General features: G+C 35.9%; 1 protein-coding gene across 1 annotated transcript in view; it reads right to left on the bottom strand.

The window, feature by feature from the left end:
- Window positions 1-17,657, bottom strand: part of BMT2 (base methyltransferase of 25S rRNA 2 homolog) — a 98,981-nt gene extending 81,324 nt beyond the window's left edge. The window contains exons 1-2 of the mRNA XM_063099991.1: window positions 17,412-17,657; window positions 741-882 (exon numbers count right to left, since the gene is read on the bottom strand). Coding sequence (XP_062956061.1) covers window positions 741-882; window positions 17,412-17,571 — 302 coding nt within the window. The 5' untranslated portion in view covers window positions 17,572-17,657. The remainder of the gene's footprint in view (window positions 1-740; window positions 883-17,411) is intronic.
- Between the last annotated feature and the right edge of the window lie 6,399 nt (window positions 17,658-24,056).

Genomic DNA, 24,056 nt, shown 5'->3' with positions numbered 1-24,056 from the left:
AGATTTTAAAGTGAGATTAAAACAAATTTTGAAGAAAATAATTAAAAGGAAATATAAACTGGAAGTTATCATAAATTTATTTTCATGCAGAAGGATAATGCTTTGTTGTCTGAGAATTCATTTTTAAATTAAGTTAATATACATATCCTTTCTTATAATTTTACCACATTTAGAGAACTGATATCAACAGTATTTCATTTTCTAATGTTTCTAACGTTAGAATCTATATTATGAGAAAATAAATATTATCCAAAGTCAATATAAATGCTGAAATACTCTGAATTACACATCAAAAATTCAGGATTTTAAATCTTTTAAGATGCTTTTAAATTTTAAATTATAGAAAAGTACTCACTTTTTCTTGAATCCAAATATAGATAATCATCTAAAGAAACTTCTATACTATAACTTACTATGAGTAAACTGTTAAACTTTTATATTTTAAATATATTAATATCTAAATGTATTGTAAGTATTTGAAGCCATATTTTTTAAAAGTTAAAACAGAAAATTGAAAGTTTTGTCAAAGAAAAACATTTTGATTAAAAAAGATGAATGAAAATAAATCTAGAGAAAGTAAAGCAAGGAGAAAGAAGTTGTTTAAAAGACATCAATCTGTCATAATATTTCTGGGTTTCCATTTTGGTACAATGAATTATACCATTATTTAGCATTATTTAGATTTAAGAGTTTAAACAATATATTAGAAACCAAAAATGTTAGTTCATAAAAACACTCACCTACAACACCATTCAATACGACCTTCACCCTCACAAGTCTTTGCCCAATGATTATCTGCCAAATTTTTCATTGCAACAGCATATTCACAAAGCGTTTCCTCATCCTCACAGTGTTCTCGCCAGATCTTATCAAAGTCTCCCACTAAAAACAAGGGAAAAAAATGAATTAAGTTACCTTGACTTTAAAACATGTCAGGCTCTTGAAAGTTTCAGTATAATCTAGAATTATTTAAAGATGAGTACAGCCTGAGTATTCCTAATCTGAAATGCTCCAATGAGCATTTCCTTTTAGCATCATGTCAGGGTTCAAAAAGTTTCAATTTTGGAGCATTTTGGATTTCGGATTAGGAATGCTCAACTGGTCAGCACTCTGCAACTATTCCAAAATTCAAAAAAAAAAAAAAAAAAATCCAAAATCTGAAACACTTCTGCTCCCAAGAATTCTGAGTAAGGGATATTCAATCTGTATAAGCAAAATCATGAAGTAAAACTTCATGAAGCTTTAAATATATTTTAAAGGCTCCTTTGTGCAAACAGATGGCATTGTTTTAATTATGATAGTCAAATAAATTTTATCATTTTAAACAGACAGATTTGTGAAGCTTAAAAAACTGGTAAAATATAAGTAGACATATATGAATTATCAGTTCATAAACCAAAGACATGCTGATGGGGACAATTATGGCTGGGCATTCAAGCAATAATTTTCCTGCTACCATTGGGCAATATGACCTTGCAGGAGCAGAGTAAAAACACTTAAGCCTGCTTCTTGCCTATTATTTTCTTGGATCTCTACATATTTAGCAAGCAAGTAAATATTTTTATTTACACACTTGTACTTACTCTAGGCATACTGCACTTCAGAAAATTACAACCCTAGGGCAAAAATGTTGGCATGAAAGAAATTACCTTAGAAACTTCTCCCAAGTGTTGAGCCTTTATAAAATGTTCTGAATAAAAACTTTAAGCTTACTACATTATCTGGCCAGCTACCACCTTTTTTATTAAAATTAAACATCATCACATTTCATATGAAATCTATAACATCACTGTGAGGACTGATACAGACAGACAGGAGAGTGTTATGTCCAAATAAACAACAGTAATACAATTGTGTAAGGGTAAAAGAATAAAAAATTATCAGGGTAGCTTCATTCAATGTCCTTAGACAAAGAATTAGGTACTCTTGCTCCATGCTGAAATGCAGGCAACTATTTGGTGACAGAATAAATTAAAAATATAAATAGAACAGCCAAATTAGGAGATAATAATAATAATACTAAAATTCTTGCTCCAAGACAATTCTTGCTCCAAGACAATTGAATTCTAGCATTTAAGAGTTTCTTTTTTAACAGAAAATAACTATAATAGTTCAAATGTAACAATCAACATTTACCTATTCAAATTCAAAAATTGTCCAATTAATTCCATTTATTGATTAAATTAGGGTCACAGTCTAAGTAGTAAGTTGAAAACCAAACTACTAGCCCTCTAGTTTGACCAAGTTAAGAAAGAGGAATAAGGGTACAAACACACCCTCACACATACATTGTTCAGTTTACTTTTTTTACTTTTTTGGTGGCTGGCCAGTACAGGGATCAGTTAACATGACTATATAACAGTTTCAGTCTTGACCTGAATACTGATTTTAAACCTGAAAGGGATGAAAAGTTTAATTTGGGGGGTTAGGTACTTATATACCAATATTTTCATTAATCACTAATATTTGTGTAGTGATGGGGCTTTGTTATATAGCAGACTGGCAATAACTGTCCACTAAAAATAAGCAGGCAAACAAAATTTTTCTAAATTCTCAAATAAAAAGATTCCTCAGTTTTAGCTATATCTTTCAGATGTAGTTATTTATCAAGTGTCTTCATAGAACTACAAGAAGTCTTCAAAACAGTATTTTGATTAATGGTATTTCATAAACCTATGGTGGCTCATACACTATTCTTGACTTTACCCAGCAGGTTTCACACTATACAGTTCGTTAAAGTATAGAATAATTTTAAAAGACCTTTATCTTTTGTTGAGATTGATATCTTCAACTCTATAAGGACCTTTTTTGAACCCATAAGTTTCACTGTCCTATACATAATGTAATATTATAAACAAATACATAAATGTATTGCATATGCTGTTAAAAGGAATCATCCAAACAAAAGTTCTATGATAAAATAAATTTGGGAAAAGCTATGTTTAACACAGACTCTTTCTGTAAGACTTCTTGGTTTAGATTCTAAAGAAGGTACAACTTAAGACAAAGACCTTGGTACAAGCAGTTTACTTGTGAGAGAACCCTAGGAAACAAGAGTGAGGAAGTGTGAAGAAAGACAAGAAAAAAGAAAAAAGCTAGTACAAAGGTGCATTACTGAGGCTGCTGCTGCAGGCAACTGAGAAGCACGCAGAATGCTTCAGGAATTACACACCTAAAGGATGAGAAGCTGGAGCATTTTTCTACCAGTTCCTATCCCCCATTAACTCAGGATTGTGAATAACCTGCATTTGTAGTCCCCACTTAAGCACTGAATAAGGGGACATCCTTGGTAGGCTCCGGCACTGCTGGAGAATGGCAGAACACAGAAAAGAAAGCAGCACACATTTAAAGTGGGACTTCATTCAGTGTCTGTCTACCACAGCTGAAGATGGTATGTTATGTGGGGCACCAAAGGCATATATTACAAATTCTTAGAGTCCTTGCCATATCCTTGTATACTCTGAAACTCAATTTACTCTATAATGACTCTACTAGCCTTAAGATACAGAGACTGTAAACATACAAAAACCTACTGCCCTACAGCTTTTTAGAAGACCTCTAGTTTTTCACTCAACAAAATTCTCCTTAAATACTTTCTTATGGAGTTTTAAGGCTTACTATCCCCTCCACTGAGGTTTTTAGGAAGGATTTGAGTTTTGGCTGTAGGTTTATTCAACTCAAACTAATTACAGATAACTTCAATTTAACGTTTTCATTAACATTAAAGAATCTGCAGCATCTCTGAAAGGGTGCTGACGCTGAAAATTGATGTGCAAAAATTGATGTGTAAAACTAGTGACAATTATCTAGGAAAGAATAAATAGCACTTTCATTAATTTAAAAAGACAGAGTTCCATTTTTAATAATTTTGCAATAATTTATGATATTATTACTTCACAACTATTTTGTAAAAACCAAGTACGTACAATGAAATGAGTTAAGGAGTCATCCATTTTTGTTCTTAATACTCTCAAGAGCAGTTCTATAACAGTTCCAAACTCAAGTGAACCAATGTAACCCCCTAAACTATCTCTTTAGAGTTGATACTACCATCTAGTACAGCAAATCTCTTCCCTTCAAAACATAACTGAATTCATATTTTCTTCAAGAGGGTTTATCTGCCTCCCACTCGATCATCTCACAATTCCCCCATATATGCACCTGCCATCCTTATGGTATTCTGTCACTCATTTATACATATTGTCTATTAAAACCAGTGTAATTTTCCCATTAGAAAGTATAAATTGTAAGGCAAAGACTATTTTTGATTTATAACTTGTATAAGCCACCACAGTTTATCATGGTGCCCAGTTAACGGCAGGCAAAATATTTAAATTTTCACTATGCTCAAAAACACGGGAAACACCAAAATTATAAGCAAATCAAATTAGTTGCTAAAGTAAAATTCAAACTACAGTTGATAGATGTTAACAGACAGCAGTGACTCAAAGTAGTAGAATTTGCATACTTAAAGTTACTGTTCTCAAAATAAGAGTTACAAGACTTAGAACAGCAGTAAGTTCAAAGTCATTTTTCTGGAGACTCCACTGCCTTAAGCTGATTAAAAAAATTTTTTTTTCACTACATATTACTGCAACTGAAAGTGCAGTCACATTCACTAAGTTTTTTGATAACAGCACACAGATCTTTTTGGAAAATCTATAAGATTAAGGAGAAATTATTAGTAAAAACACTAAATAGATAAGGTGTTATTTATATGTGAAAAAAATGAGTAGGTGGTTCATGCATTTTTACATGCCATGATGGTTTGACGTTTAGAACGACATTAGAAATACTATTTTTGTGAATAACTCTATCCTAATTCTCATTTTTAAATGACATAAAGCACAGAATATAAGAAATTTAGTAAGTATCAATCTGAGTCCAATTTAAGATAAGAATATAGATACAAAACATTTATCTGATAAGAGGTTAATACCTAAAATCTACAAGGAACTCATACAACTCAACAGCAAAAAAAAAAAAATCTGATTTTAAAATGAGCATAGGATAGACATTTTTCCAAAGATAACATACAAATGTCCAACAGGTACATGAAAAGGTGCTCAACATCACTAATCATCAGAGAAATGCAAATTAAAACCACAATGAGATACCACCTCACACCTGTTAGGACAGCTATTATCAAAAAGACCAAAATAAGAAGTTGTGGCAAGGATGTGGAGAAAAGACAACCCTTGCATACTAACCCATTGAGGCAGATATTGTACTTTATAGATAAGGAAACTGAAGTACAGAGAGAATAAGTAACTTTTCCTAGGTTACACAACAAATCTGCAAGTCGAATGCTAAAGTCATGCTCTTAACTACTATACCACCTTCCCTCTCTTCCTGAGTTTTTAGTTTTCAACTTTGATGGATGGGTATGTAAACTGTTACAGCCATTAGGGAAAACAGTATAGAGGCTCTTCAAAAATTAAAAATAGAACTACCATATGACCCAGCAATCCCACTTTTGGGTATATATCCAAAGGAAATGAAATCAGCATGTCAAAGAGATATCTGCACTGCTATACTCACTGCAGCATTGCTCACAGTAGCTAAGATATGGAAACAACCTAAATGTCAAACAATGGATGAATGTATAAAAATTTATGGTATAGATACACATACACACACACACACACACACACACACACACACACACACACAGCAGAGTATTATTTGGCCTTAAAAAAGAAGACATTCCTTACATTTGTGACAATGTGGATGAACTCGGAGGGCATTATGTTAAGCAAAATACAAGACAAATACTGCATGATATCACTTATACGTAAAATCTAAAACACTCAAACTTAGAGAAACGGCAGATTGATGGTCGTTATGGGCTGGGTGGTGGGGAAAATGGGCAAATGTTGGACAAAGAGTATGGTCAAAAACTACAAACTTTCAGTTATAAAATAAACAGGCTCTAGAGATATTAATGTACAGCATGGTAACTACAGTTAATAATAATGTATTATACACTTGAAATTTGCTGAGGAAATATTTATAACTGTCCTCACCACACACACACAAAAAAGTGGTTACTATGTCAGGTGATGGATATTCATTAGCTTGATTGTGGGAATCATTACACAAGGTATACTTATATCAAAGCACCATGTTGTACACCTTAAAAATACACATTTTCTTATTTGCCAATCATATGTCAATATAAAAAAATAGCATGTCATAGTTCTTGTCAGTTTAGCCTTGTGAGTCACAATACCAAAGATTAACAATGTACTATTTTGGTTCTTTTTTTTTTTTTCTATTCCCCTATTTTGGTTCTTAAATGGTGTACAATGCAAAAGAAAATATACCACATGGTTCTATGTATATGCAACTCTAAAAAATGGAAAATAAATCTATAGTGACCAGAAACTGGTGGGACTAGGAGTAGAGACAGAATGACAGCAAAGCCGCATAAGGAAATTTTGGGTGTGATGGAAATGTCCTGTAACTTACCGTGGAAATGGTTTCAGAGATGCATATATCTGTCAAAATTCATGGAATTTTACACTGTAATAGATGCAGTTTATTGTACATAAACCATAGCTCAATAAATTTAATTTTTAAAAATGATGTGCCATAAGCACAGTAAATATTACAAAATAAAAATTATATTTTGTTAAAAGGGAACACTTACACACAGTTGGTGGGAATGTAAATTAGTATGGTCATTATGGAAAATAGTATGGAGGTTCCTCAAAAAACTAAAAATAGAACTACCATATGATCTACTAATCCTACTACTGGGTATATATCCATAGGAAATAAAATCAGTATGTCAAAGAGATATCTGCACTCCCATGTTTATAGCAGCACTATTCACAATAGCCAAGATATGGAATCAGCCTAAGTGACCATCAATAGATAAGTGGATAAAGAAAACATGGTACACATACAGAATGGAATACTATTCAGCCATAAAAAAAGAATGAAATCCTATCATTTGTACCAACATAGATAAACCTGGAGGACATTATGTTAAGTGAAATAAGCCAGGAACAGAAAGACAAATAGCACATGATCTCATTCATACATGGAATTTTAAAAAGTTGAGCTCATATAAGTAAAGAATGGAATAGAGGTTACTGAGTCTGGGGAGGGTAGGGGGTAGGGGGGAATGGGGAGAGGTTGGACAATGGGTACAAAGTAACTGTTAGATAGGAGAAATAAGTCCTGGTGTTGTAATGCACAGTAGGGTGACCATAGTTGACAACAATGTGTATTTCAAAAAAGCTAGAAGAAATTTGAATGTTCTACCACAAAATCTGATAAACATCTGAGGTGATGGATATGCTAATTAACCTGATTTGATCATTACAATGCATACATGTATCAAAACAGCACACTGTACCCCATAAATATGTACAATTATGTGTTGATTAAAAATAAAATTTTAAAAGTTATATTTCATTAAGTTTGAAGGCCATGAAATTCTTTAAAAAAAAGCCAAAACCAAAAGAAAAAAAAATAGATTTGATATCACAAACAAGTCTTGAACTTTTAGAAATCCATAACAATTTATTTGATTTTGACTCGGGCATACTGCCAAATATGGGCTGTAAAATGCAGTATCTATAGATGACCAGATTACCAAATTCAAGTTCAAAGACCCTTTAAAGGTGTATTTCCTTTAACATGGTATAAATAGAGAAACTCATGACTAAGTAGGAACAAGTTCAGCTGCCATCCCAAGATATTAAAATAAAATGTGCAGGATCAGATTGTCTCACACACAGGGACCCGTCTTCTTAGCATTCTTGAGTACCTGATACAGTGATACACCTAAAAGTGGAACAAAAAATATACTAGGCATTGGTCATAAAGCAGCTACTGAGAACACAAAAAAGTAATCATCTGCAAACAGAAAACCTGAAAACCTGCATTTTACACCCAATATGTTGTGAGTTCACTTCTCTTATGGGGGGGTGGGGACAACATTCTGATGTACCGAAAAGGTCAGACTTTTCACATAAAAAGTTAGAAACATAAGAAGCAAAAGGAGCCCCCCCCCAAACGTTACAGCCATCTAATATTGGAGAAGAAAGAGACTACATAACAGTCTAGGTAGAAATTCCAGGAGCCATCTTATCTGCACTGTTATGGTCGTTAAATGCATCAAGGCAATACAGTTACAGAGATACAAGTCTATTATTTTTTAATTTGTATTTTACAAGCTTAGTGCTTTCTTATGTGCCAGATACGGTTTTAAGTACTTCACAAATACGAACTCATTTAATTCTAATACTAACCCATTGAGGCAGATATTGTACTTTATAGATAAGGAAACTGAAGTACAGAGAGAATAAGTAACTTTTCCTAGGTTACACAACAAATCTGCAAGTCGAATGCTAAAGTCATGCTCTTAACCACTATACCACCTTCCCTCTCTTCCTGAGTTTTTAGTTTTCAACTTTGATGGATACAAAGTTTTGCACTAGAACAAAGTACACTGACTCTACTAACCACAAACAAATGGTCTTTTGTCAGTCAAATGCAGCTATTTAGTCTCTTCAACTGCATTATTTGCTAGATTTCTGGCAGTGGTTCTCAACTCTGGCTGCCAACTCTGGCTGCACATTGGAATCATCCAGAAGTTTCACTTAACTGGTCTGGAGTGGGAATGGTCATTTATTTTATCGCTCCCCAGATGAATCCACTGTGCAGCTATGGCTCAAAACCAATCGTTTGTGGCAAGACTGTAAACTCAAATACCTGGTGAAATAATATAGAGATCAGTGAAGCTTGGGGCAGCCTAAAGAGTCAAATTTAATTAAAAACCAAAACAATACGTGGAATAAACTCAATATCTACAAACAGAATCTAGTTCATGGTGTATCTTCTATGTTTGGAGCAGCCTCTTATAAACATATTTATGATAAAAAAAAAAAAAACTTAATTAAAAAAACGCCAAAGTCTTTGAATACATCCTGAAGGGAGATGGAAAGAATAAAAAAAGTCAGAATCAATGTCATCAATATGTTATTGCCTTGTGAAAGTTGTTAAATTTATTGATGTGTATGACCACACAGATCACTTAGTTGGTGTAACTTTGAATTTTCAAACAAAAGGACTTGTGAACAGCCTTCTGGAACTTATTTTTTTTAAGTGGAGGAATTTCTATATAAATGGGAATAGGAGACACTCAGATATTCCTCTAAAGGGAGGGGGAAAAGCCATCTATTCTAAAATAAACCCTGCAATGGACATCAGTATATCTGTACTTAAAGTACATCGGTGGTTTTCAGATGCTAGATTTTGCAATCAGTACAAATTTTATCTCCAACACTGAAGAGACTGATATTGGGGTTGCAAATATTTTATCTGTGAAGTTAGGGTATATAAATATGAGGCTACTTTTAAAAAACTGTGGGAAAATATAATTAAAATACAAATCTTTCCATAAACTTTTTGAAGACCCCCTCATATAAGTAAATATACACAAACACACAAAACTATTACCATCTTTCAATACCAAGAGAGACACACATTACACTCATTACAATATCCTTTTTGGTTCTCATTTTTCTATGGACTGACAAAACCTTTTTTTAAAAAACTCTTGGGCTTACACTGGTATGTAGGAACCAACTGGTAGGAAAGCGGGAGTAGCAGATAATAAGAGGAGAAATAGAATTCACTGTGTATGGCAGAGTAAAGCAAGTTACTTCAACAAACATTTATCAAATGTTTGTTAAGGACAGGGCACTTTACAGTATCTATATCCTATATTTACAGTTTTGTTTATAGAAAAATAAAATAATGTTCAGAATAATGTGGACCATTTAAAAGGGAGTAAAATTAATCTAATATACACAGTTTAAGAGAATATGAGCATAAGTTCATTAGACAAGATTTGTATCCAAAAGTTAATATTTAAAAGTTAAGAACATAAAAATATTAAACTCAACTATCTGTAAATATTTATATTAGCTTCTTTTTAGAATGTGCTTTAAATCTATGAGACATGGTGCTAGGTACTAAGGATATAGAGATAAAAGGCAGAGTTCTACTCAAGGAACTAAGTTTAATGGGATAGATAGACAAGCAAACTGGTAAATGATAAACACTATAAAGGTAAGCACAATTGTGCTACAGAAGCATAAGGTAATGGGCACTTTCTTATGTAGAGGCACTTATGTAGGATTCTGTGCTAGCTGTTGTATACAAGTGTGTTCATGGGGAGGGAGTAGTGACAATTAAACCCAGATCTCTATTTCAGGAGTTTACATTCTAATAAACTGGTGTAAATGACCATTCATGAGATTTCCAAAGTGACCTGAAGATCTCTGATTCTAATATTGATAATATTGATAATCTGATATATTAATTGATAATCTGATATATTAATCCATAATATTGAAAATCCGAATAATAAACTGTTAAAAACATTATGCTGTTAAACTTCCCATATATCACTACTTCTAATCTATTCTGTTAAACTGCCTGTGTATCACTACTTCTAATTTAAAGATGAACATTTTAGAAAAGGCTACTTAAACTGGTGGGGGTGGAAGTGAGGGATAATGTCCAGGAGCCATCCAATCCTTAATGCTACCTTGAAGACATAAAGACAGAATAGCTACAGTTAATACCTCTACTGTTATTTATGTTACTTGAAGATAAGGATCCTGCTACTTTTGGTAATGATCAACACTAATAAAAACGGAAGCTCCAAAAGTACTGTTTGATAATAAAACAGGAGAGTTTCGACCCAACATTCAATTACTTTAAGACTTGAACAATGTGTGAAATTTCTCTTGTAAATGCTATCTATGTACACAGTTAATTTTTTATTTTGATTATATATGGTAAATAATCCTTAGATCTATGACAGAAGTGTTTCCAAGCACTGGATTTTTCAAAGCTACAAAAATATTGCAAGGAGATGTAGTTATAACAGGAAATATGTGACAAATCTGATTTAATTATTTAGATAATAAATGGAGTTGTACTATTTCCTCTATAGAAATGGCAACAAAATAAATGGAAATCTAATATAAGAAATCAATATATGTCAGAAATATTAATGGAGAAATTTAAAGACAACTTCTTATACTAATTTTGTGCCTTAAAAACAAGCAACTTTTTACAATTAGTGTAGCAAGAATACTTACTATTGAAAAATCACAGACTTATTCAGTTGTCTCAATTGAGGTTTCACTTGTGTATACTGTACTTTTATTACAGAAATAAAGTACTTCATAGGCACATATGAGTAAGGAACAAAAGTGAAAAACAATTAAAATCCTGGGGGGGGCAAGCTCAGTTTTTAGCATCAAAGTCCTCTGTTTTTCTTTGCAACAGAAAAACCTTAGTTCAGTGTTTTTTCAAAAAGTGGTACAACGATCACCTGCACCAGAATTTGGCCCCAATCTCAGACTCATTGAATTGCTTTTTAGGCCTAGGAATCAGCATTATAAAAAGTTCACCAGAAGATTCCAGAGCACACTAAAGTTAAAGAACCACTGCCTTGGATGATTTAAAGATGCCAACATTATGTACACATTATTAAAGAAAACAAAAACACTGCACCTAAGCCAACAGAGAATGAGAATCTTTCAAAATCAAAGCAAACTGCTGTTTTCTTAAACAACGCATAATAAACATAATTTTTCCTTTCCTTGAGGACTTAAAGTTGTCACTATGAGCTCCTTCACTCTACTGTAAATGAAGCATAAATGGCAGTGGGTATAAGAGTACTCCTTGTGTTCTGTGCTGGCTCCACTTTCTCCTTCAAACCCCTAACTACTGGTGTCTTCCAAGGATCTATCCTCAGTTACACATTATCATCACTCCAATGGGTGTTTTACCTGTCCTCAAAGCTTCCACCTCCACGTAGAGGGCTTCCAATCCTAAACTTCCAAAATGATATGTTCCACACTAAGTTATTACCACCAACGCTATAACCAGTCAACCTGTCTACCTACCCTGTTCTTCCTGCCCTCACTCCTACCCAACACGCACATTTCCAAACTGGATGCTAATGGCTACTTAGTTTCCCAGGCAAGAAATCTGGACACCATCCTTGGCTCTTCCCTTTTACTTTCATGAAAACTGCTTAATCTAACCTCCAAAGTCTTTGTCTTTCTCTATTTTTATGATCCCTTCTGTTACTTATGCCATTATCAACTCTAAATCAGGTTAATATAGAAGCCTCCTAACTAGTCTCCTTTCTTCTAGATTCCTTCCTACCACAGTCTACATACTTTGGCTCAGTGTTCCTCAACATCTTTGTCCACTGTGCACTCTATGGAGCTTTTAAATAATATGGATGCCTGTGTTTCACAAAGTTCCAAAGATGACAGTGAGGTGGAACCAAGGCAAAGCACCACTACATTTGTTGCTTTATTTTTTCCATAAAACATTCAAAGGATCTACACCAATACTTTTTTGGTTTTTAGTGTATCTTTCCAAACACAAAAAGTCCCTAAAAAGATACCTTATCATAGAGATAACTAATAATAACACAATCAAATAGCTAACATACATTGCACGCCTATGTGCCCTTCACTAAAATGACTGTGTCCATGTTCCTTTTATCTTTTAGTATTACTGATTATTAAGCTCTTTTCTTTCTTTCTTTCTTTCTTTTCCCCTGCTGAAATGGCAGTTTAAACTTGCCTAGGGCAAAGTGAACAAGATTTTCTATGGGGAGTCTTCACCTTACTTATTTTTCTGATTAAGCAAAGATTCTATCACAAAAAAAAAACTCCTCTCATTCTATATCAGAATGGGTGTGACTGGGAAAAACATAAAAAGAAAATAGAGCAAAACCTCACTTCAAAGAGAAAATGTTCAAAGTTTTGGGGGGTCATGGAGTTAGTATTTTAAAGCATTTGTGTTCAAGGGCCACTGGGAAAAAATTTTTAATTAGAAACAGTCTGTTATCCTAATTTTTAAAACAATTTCAAACAATTTGTCTCAAGAAAAATACCACTACATTCATTTTTCATTTTTAGATTTTTTTTATTTTAGTTTTAAATTATTTCTGATTCAAAGGTTTCCCCCACCCCCCACAATTCCCTTGTTTTAGAAAATAATCAATTGCAAATGTATTTTTCAGCTTATCCTAAATTGCTATTCTAGTTCACCCTTTGTCTCAAACTTGAAGAATAATTTGAATAATAAGGATTAAACATCTAAATTAGACTACACAGTCCTTGACTCTTAAAAATGCTGCTCACAACTGTTAACCTTTATAACACCATTTTTTTTTCCTGGACTTAAGTCTACAGAACCAACCTATCCTGTGTTCTCCCTTTCTGCTTCAGAATCAGTAACCTATTTTGTTTAACTGCTTTTATAATGTTATCATTGCTACTAATAACATCGATTTTTTAATGCAGGAAAGTATAAAGATCATCCATAACTCCATAACCTTGAGAATACCTGTAAACAGTTCAGTATGTATTTTTATTTTTCTCTGGTTGATTTATAAGCTCCATGGGTTTATATGATAAATTGTTTTAATGTGTTTCAGTACGTAAAGTAAGTAAATTCAGGGACTGAATTAATTGATGAAATTTCCTGAAGTAAAGATAGATTAAAAAAAATCAAAACTAAATGGAACGGAGATTGTATTTTATTCCTGACAACTGCAGCCTTTTACATTTTCTTGGAATTTTTACATGAATATTTTAAGTTTGGAAAAAGAAATGCCAGGCATAATAACAATAATTATAGGAATGGGTTCATATGAATAGGATTATGTTAAAAAATCTTACAAAGACAACTGAAAATACACATGGCTCTACTTCAGTTCTCAATTTGATATATAATTATCAGGCACATCTGATTACACAATGAAGTCCCTGTTTGGAAAGCAAATCTAGCTGTCTCTTATTAAAAAGCTGACTACAACTCTTATGATATATTTGAAATATTTTTGGTTTACGTGGAAATTTCAAAATTTCAGTATAGCAAAGACAGAGAACATTTATATGTGCAAGCATATTTCCATTTACATAAACTCAATGTAAAAGACTGTCTCATCTATAAATGGCTGACACAAGAAACACCCCTTCTCATCACCACTGCTAGGCATTTCCCTACCATTTTCTTTCAGTAACTACTCCAGGTACCAGTACTGCCTGGAACACTGACATTTATCTCCAATTCTCACTTTACTCATACAGATTGGCACAGAATCTCTAAGTAGTGGCACAGGACAGGCAGTAAAATGGAATGGAGCAGGGAAAAGTGGTAAAAGAGAAGACTGCATTAAATCTACCCGCTAGTCTTTACAACCATATCTACTGACCCCCACCCCAAGCCTGCTCATCACCATCAGTTGGACAAATAAGACTGGGGAACAGTGGAGAGAAATCTTTCCCCACCACAGCAGAAAAATCTTATTTTCTTTCTTTTTCCTGTTTCATTTTCAATTCCACTACCAGAAATAAGAGAAAGAATAACTATTCTCCAATCCCACACTTATTATCTAATCCTCACTCCTGTCCTTACTATTCAATGATTGTTTTGCCTCCTTCTTCATTCCACCCCAACTTATTTCCTTCCCTGCCATCTCCCCACCAAAACCCCCATAACTCACACAGCTGCAACTCAGCTAATCATACCCACGGATCACCCATTCCCATTCATTTTTATCCTCTTTCCTAATGCAAATTCTAAGGCTACTGACTGCTTCCTACTTTCCCTCCCATTCTAATATTTGGAGTCAGCAACATTAAGCTTGGAATTGGGGGGACAAACCTATCATTTCCATAAAATATGTATAGTACTAATGATGAACTACCCAAATATCAAGTAAGTCATTTTAATCTTTTTGGGACTCAGCTCACTAATCTGTAAAATGGAGCTAGTTTAGATCACCATTCCAAAATCTGGCTGACAGATTTCTACGCTCTAATGATAGGAATTCTAAACTGTAGATGTGAGGTGAAATGCAGGAATTTTCTAAAAAGCAATAGATGAGTCTGCTTATCAGACATATTTGGAATCACTGATAAATGATAAAAAGTTCCTTCTAGTTTAACATTCCAAGATGCTAAGCTGGAATTTTCACTGCCTTTTCTGGTAGCAAAGTTGTTATAAAAGGAGTATAGCTTGCATAGTTATTAGTACTATAGTTCAGGTATGTTACTGATTAAATAAGCCTTTGTAGGCTGGCTTAGCACCAAAGCACTGTTTACATTATTTCTGTGATAACAGTTAACTTGCAAATGAACTTGAAAATATGTTTACAGTCTAGGGATCATCATCAGTATTACAATACTAAGTCCCCAGAGTGAAACACTAAAAATTATTTCTTTAGGATTACATATACAGACTTTTCCACAGATGGCTATTTTAAAACTAATATTTGGACTATATTGCAGAAATAAAGGCAGAAAAGGCATACTCATTAAGGTCATTTATTTTGCTAGTTCACTGATGGGGCTTTGTATATCATTAGTGCAAAGCCTAGAGAAGTCCAGATCACTGGTGGATTCAGGGCATTAAAATGCTTAAAGAACAGTCTCATTCAAATGTTTAGACTGCCAGGACTTTACCTGCCCAGAAGCACTCTAGATCATTCACTTATGAACTACATGTATCTATTCCAGCTCCGGTAACTTCCAACTATCAATTCTCATTAAAACAATGTTCCAATGGTTAATATTTGGGCTTAAAAACATGTTCAAACATGTGGGAACTAAGCAAGTATAAACAACACTTGAAGAAATGATGACATTAGTAGTGTGTTAATTAAAGTGGAACCTAATGAAGAAAAATAATGAAATTACTATAAAGAGGTAAAAATGGAGACCGAATCATATGTTAGTCATTTTTTTCCTTAAAAAGAAGCACTTAGTTAAATCTTAGTTTTTTTCCTTAAAAAGATGCACTTAGTTAAAAAAAAAAAAAAAAGCATGATAAATTGCAGGAAAGTGTGTCCATATTTTCTCATTTCTCCAAATAACATAAAAATCTACAGTGAATGCCATTATGTAAGTGCACTCTTTGAATATCAAGAATGATGCAATTGTTGCTATGGTAACTTCATTTTATTGAATAAATTGTGGGTTGGGTTTAAAGCATCTTATAAAAAACAAATTCAATATCTTATCTATGCCCAAAAAGCCTCTTTCTCTTGCTATTAAACAATAACTACAAGCCATCTTTGGGACTATTTAAGCAGCCTCTGAGAAAAGCTAGGCTTGAGTTGCCAAGGAAAGAAAACTTGGAATTTCAAGTTTGAAAAATGAAACACATCAACTACATTCAAAGGAACAAAAGACACTTAGTTTTAAATTTCTAGAGTAACTGAAATGTGTATATAAATCAAAAGTAACATGATCATACATGTTTCTGTTCCTTCCCTGTAATAACTTTGCTTCTAAATAATTAACTAAGTATAAGACTAACACTAGAAGGCTGCTGACTTTTCAGTTTGCAATTAAGTTAAAGGGAGAGCTAGTTGAAAGTTACCCCTATTTTCATACTCAGAAGAAATTTCTCCTAAGCACATGAAAACAGTGACAATTTTCACTGTGAAAAATCCTACGAAATAGCTCTATCCAAAAGCCTATATTTAAAAATGCCAAGAATAACTGCAGACTCCCAACTACCAACACTCCTCAGACACAGGCAAAAGCTACCAAGGCTTTTCCCCTTGCTTATGATCTTCCATGCAGGAGGTTCCCACCGACGGCCGGCATCACCGGCATCTGTGTCTCTCGCAGGTTTAGCAGTTAGACTTCTCAAAATCAAACAATACTTTGAGAACCTGACCCAGATCTCTTCCTCGCCCGCCTAAATAAACACTAAGATCAAGCATTTGAAGAATGGGGGGGGGGGGGGTGAGGGTAGGGACGTAGCCCGTCGCTCTTTCAACTAGATGAAGTCCAGTCAGCTAAAAGGCCTGCTGACTTCGCAGCCCTGGAAGCCAGCGCGAGGAAGCTTCGGCATGGCCGTAGCAGTGCGGTACTAGGAAGCAGCTCTGTCGGAGCAGCGAAGGGAACAACAAACTGGGCGAGCGCGCGAGAGAGAAGGGCAACTCAGGCTTCTTTCCATCTGTCCTTAACGAATGCATTTTCCCTGTCTTAGTGTTTTACCTTCGCGTCTCTCGCAATGAGCGACCCCCCGCAACCCCGAGTGTGTGTGTGTCGTGACAACACTCTCAGCACCGCGTCTGGGGACAGGGGCTTGGGGGGCGGCCGGGACTCAGTTCCTCCACAGGCCCGGAACTCTCCCGAAGGGCCCTCGAAGAAAAGGGGGCGGGAGGAGCGCGCCTGACGCCGACAGAGGACTCGGACCGGGCCTGGGAGAGCGGCCTTCGCAGGGGCTGACGTGCAGCTCCTTTAGGTTTTAATGGCCTCTTTGGGGGAGGGGAGGGTGACAAGGGGTTGAGTGTGATGACGCCTCCCCTCCCCCTCGCTCAGCTCGCTGTTTACCTTCTCGGTACTTCTTGCGGAGCCGCCGGTGGACGCTCTTCACCACCCCGGAGAGCTTCTCCTGCTCCAGCTTCCGCTCCTGCTCCGGGGGCGGCGGAGTGCTCGGGGGTCCGGCCCCCTGCCCGCGAGCAGCGCTTCGGCCGCCGGCCCCCGGCTCCATATCGCAGCCGCCGCCGCCGCCGCCGCCCCTCAGGCCCCCGCAGACGCTCCCCTGACGGAGGAGGTGGGGAAGGAGGAGGCAGCAGCGGAGGCAGCAGCTGCGGGAGGCAGAGAAGCCGGAGCGACAGCCTCGGAGGTGGCCCCTTACCCAAACGCACCAGCTGATTGGTGAACTCTGGAGGGCTGGGCGGAAACGGAAAAGGCCAAGGGCCAATGGACGGAGAGCGCCGGCGGCGCGCCCCGTTGTTTGGAAAGGCAAGCAGCTGGAGAAGGCGGAGCTCGCAGGCGATGGAGAGCCACAGCGATGCGAGCGCAAGGCCCGCGGGCTCCGATCCTCTCCCCAGCCCCTCCCCGGATTCTGTGCGCAGGCGCTGTGGTGTGGCCTCGGGAACCCTGCTGTGAGCAACGCTCTTGCGCCTCCGAGTTTGCTTGGTTTGGGCTTCATTCCACTGCTCAGCTTTCTCACGTCTTTCCACCCCCTGCGATTTATAAGATGGTGCGACGCGGTCAGGGTCCTCATCTTGAACCCCCACTGCATCTTGGCACATGTAGGCGCCCTTTAGCTACATGTGCTTTAAAGTGACTTGATAGCACAGGAATTTTACACTCCGACGGACCTAAACATACCTGCTTTCATTGGTGCAAGGAGAGAGCTGGCTACCAAATTCTGTTTTAACGCAAGAGTCAACGATGGTTAATGCCTGTAGTGCTACTGCTGAGCAAAGGACGTAGAAAATAGGGAAAGGAGAGGGCAAAGGGAAACAATAGGAGATGCGGGAAGACAGAGAAGGAAAGATGGAAAACCCACAACAGATGCCCTCAAAGTCTGCGCTCGTTTAATTCGCATCAGGACTCTGAGCACTTTTAAAGTCGACGCAGGTGACCTCCCGTGCTTTAATTTGGAGGGTTAGTCTGTGCGGGTGTGCCTAAGTGGGTGTGGCAACCTGCTCTCCCTCCACTCCTTCTTTTCCTTCTCTTGGGAAGATCTTGGGAATGTGATTGCTGACTTCTGCCCCAGAAAGGTGAAACAATGCTCTCCAGAGAGAGGTAGACCCCTTGTTATCTCCTGACGTGGCACCGAGGCTGCTGGAGTATCAGAGATTCGACAGGCTGAGAGCCCTTAATGTGTACTGCCTCCACATTGCAGTTGTTGGTTACATGACATTGTATAGAAATTGTTGCAATGAAGACTTTTTGATCAATGATTTTATAAATATGAATAAAGGTTGCATTAGGTAACTGTTTTATATGCTACTTTCTGAATAATGAAGAACCTGAAGAGTAAAGCATTAAATACACTCTCCGGAATATAGGAGGAGGAGCAGGAGTGGGGAGGTGAAGGGAGAAGACTAGTGGGATTTAAGGGTGGAAGATGTGTCCCTATCAGCATGGTGAAGAGGCAGATAAAACACAGAGACAGGGACATACGAACTTCAAAAGAATTAATTATAATTATTAAGAAAAATTGAACGTAAGTGAATAAAATATTGACACTATGGTGGTCTTATTTGGGGGAATTTCATTTGGGAAGAAAGGGGAGCTTGAATGACACCTCTTTTGATTCCATATTTTAATATATGTAAGAAGCAAATAGAGGTGCAAATATTTGGAAGATAAAATGATAGTAAAGAGAGCATTAAAGTTCATTTGTACGGAACTGTAATTTTAAAAAACACTTTCCTCCATAGTACTAACAAATGAATTTTTAAGTCTGTTTTAAAAGTAAAGATGTTCACTGAAAGAAATTTGGAAAATACAAAAAGGAGTAAAGGAAATAAGTCACCTGGAAAACCACCGCTGAGAGATAACAACTGTTAACATTTCTTTCTTTGCTTGTATATACTAACTTCAAATGGGATATATCTTGATGACTATGTGGTAATCTATTGCATGAATAGCCTGACATTTTATCAACCAGTCCCCAGTTATTCTATATTTATGTTGTCCCCAGTGTTTCTGTATTACAAATAATGCTGCGATGAACACCTTTGTACAGATGTGTTTGTCCATTTCATTATATTATGCATTTCATTAGGCTCAATTCCTAAAAGTCAAATTCCTGAATCAAAGGGTCAAACACGTTAAGGTTTTTGATGCATATTGTCAAATGGCCTTTTCTGAAAGGTGGTAGCAGTTTATGCCACCACCAGTAGTGCATATGGACATCTATTTCACTGTACCCTTACCAAATATATAGGTATTACAATTTACAACGTCATTAATAAAATTTTTTAAAGATCTCTATTTTTAAGAAATATGCAGGAGTGGTCTGCTGTTTCTTAACTAGATATGCTGGTAGGCAAAATATTTAACTTAAAATATTAATAAGAGCAAATAAAAGGAACTTATTTAAAACTATCTAGTTGTCATTTTTTCAAGCAAATTTCACAGCCCTACATTTTAAATTTTTTTTAACTTCCCACTTTCTTGAGAAGTATCTCAAGAAATAAAAATTGGACAACCAGATTTTATTCTAAATTTATATGAAATCAAATGGAGCATAGACTAACATGTCCTGAGAAACACTAATACTTAGTGTTCTTTGGAGGGCTATGGCAACTGACTATGGACCATAGCATAAAAGGAAGTTTATAACCATCTTCTTCCAGTGAGATTAGTAATATTGGAAAAAGCTGTCTGTCCGTAAGTTAGCAGAGAAATGGTAACGGAATTCTCCATTTAAGGAAAATAACTGTCCTAATTGCTGGTAAAAGAGATCAACTGAAGGAAGTAGGTTTGGTGCCCTAGTCAACAAGCATATACTATGCCCAGGAAAGTATCATCACCTTCCCCCCATGTGGTGACAGGTTTTTATTTACTATAAATATCTTGTGTTTTGTTTTTTTTTTTAATTCTTTCATTATTATTTTTAATGGCTGTTGGGGAAAGAGACGGATGAAATAAAACACTATTCACTGAGCAGGACAATCTAGTCTGGGAAGAAGAGGGATTTCTAATGACTGCACTAAACCCCTGATAACTTTCTCATCTTCATTCTTTGCCTTACCTGACCAGCTTCTGCACATGCACATTTGATGGGTCATAGTAAGTGTCCTGTGTCAAAGAACCACTCAGTAGAGGAAAAAATGTCTTTGGCGAGAAAAATACCTTGTTGTCTTTGTTTAAAGTTATATGCTTTATGAGGAAAACAAGTTTCTACAGAACGTAAAGAGTCAACATATTGTAATAATAAAGTATAGTCAGCCCTCTGTATCGGCATGTTCCACATCCACAGATTTAACCAACCGTGAATCAAAAATATTTGGATAAAAACAATAAAAAGTAACAATACAGCAGCAAAAAATAATACAAATTAAAAAATAATTCGGTATAACAACTACTTACAGAGTATTTACATTGTATCAGGTATTATATGTAATCTAGAGATGATTTAAAGTATACTGGATGTGTATCTGTTATATGCAAATACTATGCCATTATACGTAAGGGACTTGAGTATCCTTAGATTTTGATATCCTGGGAGGTCCTGGAACCAATCCCCCACAGATACCGAGGGACAACTGTATGTTCTATTCTCAGTGGGAATTCGAAAAATGTTGATCAGTGATGAAAAGGCAAACTTTTAAAATTCATCTCAAAATCTGGAATGTGGCACTGTGTTAACCAATAGGTTCTGGGCACATTTTACAAAAGTGTTGTACATTTTATTCTGCTTTTATTGAGTGTTCCGGTAGAAGACAGCAGACTACATAATAGAAAATGGGATTCTTTGAATCACATGTCATTAATTGCTTATTTTTATTATTCACTGGTTTTTGGTATTCTCTACTTCACTTTGGCACTATCATCAAAATTCTAAAAAACAAGCTTTAATGTTTGCAATAGATATATTAATGTTAAACTTGTGTGTATGAAACATACAATGGTGTACATCAATAGTGCAAATAGACAATCATTCTTCTCATTGAATATAAAGCTGTATTTCAAGCTGGACAAATCTTTGGCTTGTGACTAATTTTTTTTTAATTCTCTCTTTTTTTAAACGTGGGCTTCTAGTCAAACACGACTAAATATTTTTAGATAGACTCTTTAGAAATTCAGTTTAAATGAGGTCTGGAAAAGTACAATATATATTATTTTGAAAATATTTACCTATTATTTGTATAATTTTTACCCATGAATATAAAAATACTCATGAAGCTTAAATACTTTGTTCTATTAATTTAAAATCTTAAAATGTAGATGCATCATTAATTGGGCACATTATAGAGAAACTGATAAAAACCTTTTTGTTTTTCATATTTTATTTCAAATCATGGAAACTTTCTTTGGAAAATGTATTTGATGTTTTGATAGAAACAAAAATAGTGAAGAACTAACAAGAAAAGAAAGATTTTCAATGATATGTTTTCATTCAGTATGGTGGTTTCCATTAAAACCCCTTCTATTTATTAAAAATAGGATTTTTTAAAAATTTTGTTTATAACTATTCCAGTGTCTCTCCTGCAATTCTTAATATGTTTGCCAACACGAAAAAAATCTTTAAAATAACACACAGATTAGCTGTCTTTCCAGAGCCAATATACAGAATGGTGCTAAGACTAGTATAAACTACAGGAAGTGACGACCATTAATTAATGCCTAATTCCTAATTCCAAACTATAAAATTTACAGTATTTTTGTGATATACTAATTGTTGGGAAAATATAGGAAAATGGTCAGGGCCCCTCAGATGTTCAGAATCTTGCCGAGCATTTGTTGTGAATAGGTTGTGTGTGGGCGGAGTTAGTGCACCTGAGTGGCACCACTACCTTGGCTGGAGTTTACTGCCTCAGGCGTCCACCTGGCAGCGCAGCCATACTTTCCAACCTATGGCTTCCAAGAGCCTGTTTGCTGGTTACCTAGCTCATAGACCTGTGTGTAAGGGGTCTGGTGACCCAGCCTGGCATGTGAGGGGTCTTGGGACCCAGCTTGGTGTGTGAGGGGTCTGGGGACCTAGCCTGGCATGTGAAGGGTTTGTGACCCAGTCTGTGAATGGGCTGGAGGGGTCTGCGAACTTCAGACCCAGCCTTAGCTCAACAATTGGCCCATTTGCCCAGTCGGCAGGATTACAGGCAGGTAAAAGAGCTCGACGACTGGCGTGGTCATGTAGCTTTACAATTGGCGTCATGAACAGGATTAAGAGCACTACAATTGGCGATGTCGGCAGGTTCTGACAGAGCCAGAGCATGACACTAATTAATAAAATAAATTTAATCATAATAGGGCTAATATGGGCTAGGAATATATTTACACAGAAAATGGGAACTATTCTTCTAGCTGGTAGATTTTGTCCTTGTAATGAAGTGTAGGACTAAGAGATTGGCTGTGGCCTGCTTTCTCCTTTACATCAACAACCAGATCAAGGTACTTGACTTCTCTGAGACTTATTTTTCTCTGTCAAATGTAAAATGAAGAGGTTGGATTTGACTCATATTTTTAAAAAAATTTTTAACCATGACTCGAGTAAGAAATACATTTTAGTTCAGGACACTTAGACATATACTACACATGTACTGTACATATACAAGGGTACTTCAAAAAGTTCATGGAAAAACAGAATTAAAAGGTAATACTAATCTTTTCGTGAACTTTTTGAAGACCCCTAGTGTGAATATATACACACATATATAATGAGGACAAAGGTTTCAACAAACAATACTTACCTTCACTAAGGGCAATGCATGTTAGTATTTTTAATTTTATTTTAGTTTTTAAAACTGTAGAGCACACTACATTGATTTTATGGCCCTGCAATGAGTCATGGCCTAAAAATCTTAAAAACACTGGTAATTTGAAAAATCCCTTTCAGCTCCCAAACCACAGTAATTCTGTGACTCACTGTAGTTGTCTGTTTCTGTTGCTTAAAACAAAATACCTGGAACTGGCTAATTTATAAGAAAGCAAAATTTATTGCTTACAGTTTCAGAATCTGGGAAGTCCAAAATCCAGGGGACACATCTGGAGAGGGTCTTCTTTGGTGGTAGTTTTAGAGCAATGCAGAAGTCCCATATGGCAAAAAATGACAGAGCAGAGAGAAAGACTCTCACGTGCTCTCCTGGGTATGGTCCTGACCTCAGAACCATACCTGTGGCCACCACTATTAATCCATTCGGTAGGGCATGGGCTTCATAATCTAATCACCTTTTGAAGGCCCCATCTTCCAATTACCATTGTAGGATTTCCCACCTTCTTAACAGTCACAGTGGGGATTAAGCTTCTAATACACGAACTTTGCGGGACACAATTCAATCAATCTACAGCACTCACATTGGTTTTGAGAAAACTTTGTGAGATGTATCTTGCCATGTTGAGGCTATTTGATTCATTTTGAACTTCATTTTTATGTCTGGGAGATTTCCCACATTATGAATGTAGGCTCAGATGAGTGACCTTGACAGCTGATCATGTTCTCCCCAGTGAAGTGTCTATTTCACAAGACAGCAAAACGATGAAGCAGAAGCTGCAGAGAATCTTTTGGTCTGT

The sequence above is a fragment of the Cynocephalus volans genome, chromosome 6 (assembly GCF_027409185.1).
Source record: "Cynocephalus volans isolate mCynVol1 chromosome 6, mCynVol1.pri, whole genome shotgun sequence".
Taxonomy (NCBI): domain Eukaryota; kingdom Metazoa; phylum Chordata; class Mammalia; order Dermoptera; family Cynocephalidae; genus Cynocephalus; species Cynocephalus volans.
Note: the sequence above shows the minus strand (reverse complement) of the source record. Positions and strands in the feature narration are given on the sequence as shown.